This window comes from Saccostrea cucullata, unplaced genomic scaffold, assembly GCF_032062105.1.
Source record: "Saccostrea cucullata isolate Sc308-1 unplaced genomic scaffold, CSIRO_AGI_Scuc_v1 ctg13439, whole genome shotgun sequence".
NCBI lineage: Eukaryota > Metazoa > Mollusca > Bivalvia > Ostreida > Ostreidae > Saccostrea > Saccostrea cuccullata.
The window spans coordinates 9,174-17,193 of record NW_026920824.1 but is presented as its reverse complement, the minus strand read 5'-3'; the positions used below and the strand labels follow the sequence as shown (position 1 = coordinate 17,193).

The 8,020-nt window shown below is 34.3% G+C and overlaps 1 protein-coding gene across 1 annotated transcript; it reads left to right on the top strand.

Annotated features, from left to right (window-relative positions):
• The first annotated feature begins 4,882 nt into the window (after positions 1–4,882).
• Positions 4,883–7,751, top strand: LOC134258343 (uncharacterized). Its single transcript, XM_062740865.1, has 2 exons — positions 4,883–4,913; positions 5,849–7,751. The coding sequence occupies exon 2, from the start codon at positions 5,861–5,863 to the stop codon at positions 7,541–7,543; it is 1,683 nt and encodes a 560-aa protein (XP_062596849.1). The 5' UTR covers positions 4,883–4,913; positions 5,849–5,860; the 3' UTR covers positions 7,544–7,751.
• Positions 7,752–8,020: the final 269 nt, after the last annotated feature.

Here is an 8,020-nt window from a genome sequence, read left to right as displayed (position 1 = left end):
AAAGGGGATCTTTGTCACCGCGTGACAGGGGGCCTCGGTTTTAAGTCACCCCAAGGACCCCCCCATTTAGTTGCCTTTTACAACTGAGGACCTATTCTCCCCGGATCCCCACGGGGCAAGATGAAAATATGAAAAGTTTATGAAGACAACAACGACACCAAAGACGACGGAAAAATTTTGATCAGAAAAGCTCACTTGAACCTTCAGCTTAGGTGAGTTAAAATGCCCTCCTTTTTGCCCAGTGAAATATTTGTGTGTAACAGTCAGAGTTGAGAAACAATAGAAATATTAAAATATGAAGACAGATCTAGTGTTGTGTTGATTTATATTATTGTACTTACAACAGCTGGCCACACAGGACATCCTTTCCACTTGACCCAGACAATGTCCTTCTCCTTAACTGTCACTGAAATACAATAATCAGATTTAAATTGCTTGTGATGATAATTGTAATTAATATGAAATTACAGCATTAGAACTGAGAAGTCAAAATACTTTTAATGGAATGTGTTCTTTACATGTAATTTGCATCACAGATATTGGATGCTTCTAGTTTTTAGTAGTACAGAATGTGAATTTAAAACATCGCTATCATATTATGCCTTTATTCTTGCAGTCTAAAAACTTACCTGTAGCCGTCCAACAATAATAATTATAAAACTGAATATATATTATCAGACTGCAATAAATTATAAAAACAAAATCAAACGGTATATAGTCTTCTTGAAAAGACCAAGGAACATCCAATTTTAGATTCCTCGTCACCTGAATATAGGCTCGATTCTGTGATTATGGATATTGCATATCATAGGCTTTTTAAACCCGCACGTTTCACGGAAGAAAATGCAGCTAAAACAATCCGTCTTTTCCTTAAACTTCAATATGCCAATAAAGGAATTGACGCGGTTAATATTAGTAATATTCTTAATCACAAAAGGGTCCAGTCTTGTATTCCGATATATTTCAAGTTAAAGACTACACCTTGTATTTCCTACAAATATACATCGACCATTACTTCCAAACTTTTCAATTACAAAAATACTTTACATGGCCTGGATATCGACTATCTGAAAAATAATCCTCCTTTCGTGTTCATGTTTTTCTTCGCCCTATAACTATAGTCCTGCTGGACACGTTATTACAGGTGACGTAAAAATAGTTCGTAATGAGGACCTTAGATCACTTATTTTAAAAGGTCCTAAATATAGGGAACCCCGATCCTTCAACTGGCATCGGAATTTCATAAATATTATGGATTCTGTTGAAAATTACGCCAGACGATGGGCCAGATATGAAAAAGAAGACATTGACACCTTGTCAGAATGGATTAAATGTATCAGATCCATGTTAAAGTCACGTATTAAAAGATTGAGGGGCAAAATGAAAACCATCTATCCTTCTGTGTTCAATAAACCAGAAGTGAAAAAAGAATTAGATAGATTACACGATCAGTACGTACTGGTTCCTGCCGACAAAGCAGGTAACAACATTGTCTTCGTTTGTAAGGCTCATTATATAAATTGCATTCTAGAAAAACTTGGATGTAATTCTACAAGTGGTAATCCTACTTATACTCATACTTCTCTTTATAAGGAAGAAATTCTTCAAAATCACCTGTCAGTTTTGAATACTTTTAATATTCCACAGAGCCAAAATGAATTTGAACTCCCTTATATATATTGGATTCCGAAACTTCATAAGAATCCTTACAAACAAAGATACATTGCAGGTTCCAGTAAATGTTCAACCAAGCCTCTTTCGTTACTTCTCACTAAAATATTGACAGTAGTGAAAGAAAAACTTCAATAGTACTGAACAACTATATATTCCAAGAAGTAGTGTAAATCAGATGTGGATATTTAAAAATTCTAGAGAACATTTGGATAATTTGAAATCACAAGACTTTACAAAAATCAACAGCTTAAAAACTTACGACTTTTCAACTTTATACACAACAATTTCCCATGACAAATTAAAATCCAGGCTTTTTGATATCATTGACAGCTGCTTCTTCAACAAAAATGGAACTCGTAAATTTACTTACCTCGTCATTGGTCATTTGAAAAATTATTTTGTTAAAACAGATTCTGATTGCACATATAAGTACTCTGAAGTTGACATCAAGAACATGCTTGAGTTTCTGATTGACAATATCTATGTGGTTTTTGGAGACCAGGTATTCCAACAATCTATTGGAATTCCCATGGGTACAAATTGCGCTCCGTTATTAGCAGACTTATTTTTATATTCATATGAAGCAGAATTTATGCAAAATCTTATGCGTGAAAAGAAGAAAACACTTGCTGTGGCCTTCAACTCGACATTTAGATATATCGACGACGTATTGTCAATTAATAATGATAATTTCCATTCCTACGTCGACACGATATATCCTGGTGAGCTTGAGATAAAAGATACCACAGAGTCCGACACTTCTGCTTCATACTTGGATATTTTACTTGAAAAAGACACTAATGGTAATCTAACAACCAAGCTATATGATAAACGTGATGACTTTAACTTTTCTATCGTCAACTTCCCTTACTTATGCAGCAATATACCTTCATCACCTGCATACGGAGTATATAAATCTCAGTTGATTCGATACGCAAGAGCATGCTCTACGTACGAACAATTTCTTAAACGAGGTAAATTATTGACAAGCAAGTTAATGAAACAAGAATATCAACAGTCTCGTTTAAAGTCATCATTTCGTAAATTCTATGGTCGATACAATGACCTTGTCAGCAAATACAATTTATCATTGAATGAAATGCTGACTGACGTTTTTCATACCAATTGTAAGTCCATTATTTATACACTGAATTGACGACGGATTTTTTCCGTTATTTCCTGATTATGACAACGAACACACGGCGGGTGTGACCGGTCGGCAGGGGATGCTCACTCCTCCATTGCACCTGATCCCACCTCTGATGTTTCGGAGGTCCGTGTTTGCTCTGCTCTTATTTTGTATATTGTTTAATGGACGTTGAGATTGAATACTGTTCGTTATTTCCATATCCTTCATTTAATAAACAAAATGTTCTGTCTGAACTTTTCTGAAAAGGTCACGAGTGACATACCTATAGTATCTCACTGAATGCAAACTTAAATCTATCTTACATTTCCTTCTTACACAAGTTGTATTATTTTTGGCTTAAGGTAGAATGCCACACCAATTTTTTATTTTATAGATCTATGAGTCATCCTTTTTAAACAATGGTTTCAGTATTGAAAGGCTGATATTAGCTCTTAATTATTTTATATGAATTTTTTTGTATTTTTACAAAGAAAATGAAAAAATTATTTACATCTAATTACAATGCTTTCTTGTTAAATTTTTGCTTTAAATGATTGCATCACATGAATACCTAATAAAATATGTAAAGAAAGTCTGGTTAGACTTTTTAATTTTTTTTTAATAAAAAACTATTTATGAAAATAAAACACATTACTTGTGAATATTTTTTAAATCTATGGTTAAAAACACCATAAAACTAGTCACAACTAAGTACAACATGTTTGTCAATCATATTTTTAAAAGAAATTGAAACGAAATTGAGAAATTTTAGAGAAATTTATTTTTTAAGTATTTGGACCTAACCTGATCAAAATTAAACTGATCCCGATCAAAATTAACACAAAATTAATAAAATGCTAATTTATTGCCTCTTCATGTATTTACAATGAAGAAATCTATTTTATTTTCAGGTCCTAATCAGACTAGTGTTCATAGGAAAATGTCATTTATTTGCAATAATTGTACAATTATGGTCGGGATCGGTTTAATTTTGATCGGGATTGGCCAAAATTAAAAAAAATTAATTTCTCAAAAATTTGGCTATTTCGTTTCATTTTCTTTTATAAATGCGATAAATGAATATGTTCTCCCCAGTTGTGGCTGGTTTTAAGAAAATTTTAACCACAAGTTTAAAAAATATTCACAAATTATTTGTTTAAATTATTTTCATAAATAATTTTAATAAAAAAAATTAAAAAGTCTAACCAGACTTTCTTTATATATTTTATTACGTATTCATGTGATGCATTCATTTACAGCAAAAATTTTACAAGAAAGCATCTAATTTGGATGTAATTAATTTTTTTTCGTTTTCTTTGAAAAATTACAAAACAATTCATATAAAATAATTAAGAGCTAATGTTGGCCTTTTAATGCTGAAACCATTGTTTAAAAAGGTTGACTCAGGGATCTATAAAATAAAAAGTTGGTGTGGCATTCCTCCTTAAAATAACTGAAGTTATAATCCAATTTCACGATATCTACAAGTATTTTACTATTTCTTCACCACGCTATGTGGCAAGTTAGTTATTCCTCCGCTTGAAAAGCGGGAGGGTATATAGTAATGGGTATGTCTTTCTGTCCGTTCATCCATCCATCTGTTACGGTTTGGGGTACCCATCTCTTATCTGCAACTCTTCTCAAACCACAGAATGAAATTTGATTACAGAATCTTTATTACATCTTGCCATTGTGCACCTCCTATTTTAATTTTTGATCCGAAATATATTTTTGGTTTCCCATAGCAAATCATGGATACTGTCATTATATTCATATGGGAGGCGGGGAGTATCATTTAGTGAGCTCATTGCTCACAGTACCTGTAGTTAGTCTGATTATATTGGTTATGGAGAAAGTGTACCTAGCTACCTTTTGTAAAGGTGGCGGACAGTTATGCTGAATCCATTCAATTCACAGGAATTGGTAAACAAATATTTCATGAAATAAATCTTGCATTTTAAACAGCATTTTGCTTGTAATAAGGTATTTAAATCTCCTTCTAGACCAGGAAGTATAAATACCAGACAGGTAGATAACACAGGTGTGCCACATGATTAGAGTGTATAGACACAGCACTTGGATCAAGGACGGCCGCCATTGCTGAAGTCAGGTAGGAAATACAGCAAGTTTTTCTGTGATTATGAAATGTTCACAAAATCATCGAAAATCTTAAATGAACTTCCATAGGCTTTAACTATTGAAAGAAAAATTTCTTTAAAAACTTCAGATTCAATGAACCTTGTTTAAATAGTGTAATCCAATGACTTGTTCATGAACATGTGCGGGCTTGTAGTATGTGACATGGGCTCAATCCTCCCAACTCTCCTGAAAGTTTTAATATAGAATTTTTCATAAAAAGGTTGCTTGGTTTCCCCACTTTTTGTTGCTGTAAAGTCAAACTCTGGCAAATTCTTAAATAAAGAAAGATTTACATAAAACTTAGTGAAAGATCCCCCCCCCCCTCAAAGACGATGAGTATGGGCATTTAATATTTTTTGTTTTTGTTTGCTTGTCAATTTTTTTTGCTCTTCCTTTAAAAAAAACAATGCTCTTGGTCTGATGTGCTAATTACAACATTTGTCCATCTATATCTGCCTAATGCAAGTTGCCCACAAACCCATTACCGATGTTTAAAATAACTTTGCATCTGACTGCTCGAGACAGACAAATTTTGTCACTGCCAAACAGATCTGCACGTATTGATGCCCCACTGGAAAAGTAAAATTTTTCCATGTATCAAAATGAGGATATTTGATAAAACTCTCTCAAATCAACTAATATTAGTCATTGCTAAGTGTAACAAGCAAACAATTAAGTAGAATTCATCAGCCTATAGGTCCGGGATAGAATATATAGTGAGTTGGCCCCATTCACAATACTGCTATAACGAACTTATAAAAGACATTTTTTACAGGCTAGTACATTTTTGGCAGGGATGACAACTTTCACTAGCAATCAACCCTGCATGTCTAGCTAATTTTACAGTGAGTTTCAAACACTTTCATTACATGGATTTATTATTAATGTTAAATTTTTATGCTTTAGAAACAAGATCTAATGATGGACCCCCGTACCAGTGCCCAGGACGTGATGCGATGTGACCTGTGTGAGACCGCTGTGGTACAGATGCACTGTGATACATGTCTTGTCAACCTGTGTAAGGCCTGTGTGGGAGAACACATCTCAACAGATGAATCCAAGGACCACAAAGTCGTCAAATTTCAAGCCAGAAAATCCACTCCCCTCTACCCTACATGTATATCTCATGCCAAAGAACGATGTGAAATGTTCTGTAAACAATGTGACATTCCTGTCTGTGCCAGCTGCATTGAATCAAATGAACATTTAGGTCATGAATTATCTAAAATCTTGCGAGTTATGGATAAAAAGAAAGAAAGTATTACAAAAGAAAGAAATGAATTAAATGACACAATTTATCCAACCTACCAGGCCATTGCCTCTGATGTACAAAACAGAATGAGTCAGTTAGAAAAGGAATATGGAGACCTCTCAACAGCCATAACAAAACATGGAGAGGACTGGCACAGAGAAATTGACAAATTTGTCCAGAAACTTAAAGCTGAAGTTTATGAGATGAAAAACACACAGTTACAAACTTTACAGAAACATCTGAATGAAATAAACAAGACAATTTCTGACATCAAGGAAGACATCGATACAATTGAAATGGCTACAGACACCAATGACTTGTCAAAACTGTTTAGTGTCACATCCAGTGTACATATATATAGAAATCTTCCAGACCAAATAATGCCATCTTTACCCAAATTCATGCCCAAAAAAATACACAAAGAAGAACTTTTCAAACTATTTGGAGCCTTATCATCAAGTTCTTTAACTTTAGATAAATACGGCTACAGCATGAAGACAACACAGAAATCACCAGAAGCTGGATCCTCTCCTCCAGTCAAACAGCTGCTTGATCAACCAGAGACCGTCATCACCATAGACACTGGGTATGGAGACCTTTACAATGTGGCCTGTCTGAGTGATGAAGAAATCTGGACAAGTGGAAATGACAGCACCATGAAACTCTACAGCATCAATCAGGGATCACTCCTCAAGTCAATCAGAACCAAGTCAGGGAACAGACCACGTGACATAGCAGTGACAAAAAGTGGAGATCTAGTTTATACTGATTATGATGATAGAACTGTGAACATTGTGAAGAAGAAGATAGAGGAGGTGATCAGACTACAGAACTGGAAACCTAAAGGTGTCTGTAGTACCTCCTCTGGTGACCTCCTGGTTGTCATGTACAGTGATGATAAAAAACAAACAAAAGTTGTCCGTTATTTCGGCTCCACAGAGAAACAAATCATTCAGTTAGATGATAAAGGTAATCATCTTTATCAATCTGGTAGTTACACAACAGAGAATAGGAACCTTGATATCTGTGTGTCTGACTGGGGAGCTAGAGCAGTAGTGGTGGTCAATCAGGCCGGGAAACTGAGGTTCAGGTACACTGGACATACTCCTAATATGAATAACAAACCATTCTATCCACTAGGAATTACCACAGACAGTCAGAGTCACATCCTTACAGCTGATTATAACAATGACTGTGTCCACATCATAGACCAGGATGGACAGTTCACTCCGCTATACATAGACTGTGGACTGAGTGAACCCTGTGGACTGTGTATAGATACAAATGACAATCTGTTTGTTGCTCAAAATGGAAACAATAAAGTGAAGAAAGTCAAATATTTGCAGTGAGATGTATAATTGTGCCGTTTTCTTTATTTTTTAAATATAAGTTATAACTAAAACATTATAAAATATGACTGATGTAAGAAAAGTAGACTTATAAATGATTTAAAATGAAGGTTTCTGTCATGGGAAAAATATGCAGTAAATTGAGAGTGACATCCTAATCATAAACAATGAACACATGGTTTAATTAAATAATGGTGTGAACCCAAAATATGTGTCCATTTTTTCTCTCAATAAAATAGCAGATCTTTGAGTGTTTGTAGCATAATAGACAAAAGTTAGAATAATCTAACTGTGTCTCGGTACAAGCCCTCTAACCCTCACCACAGTTAGAATATGTCCCAGATACTTGCACTGTAGCAAATCATAGCGGATCCGCCACGAAATGATTTTGAACAATATGAAATGATTTGCATTGCAAATAACTACCAAATTAATCAACATATAAGGTAATCAAAGATTACAAAGCTCAACTCGACG

Bases quoted from the DNA above. Each gene is read 5' to 3' on its own strand.
- LOC134258343 (XM_062740865.1), top strand. From the start codon at position 5,861: ATGATGGACCCCCGTACCAGTGCCCAGGACGTGATGCGATGTGACCTG.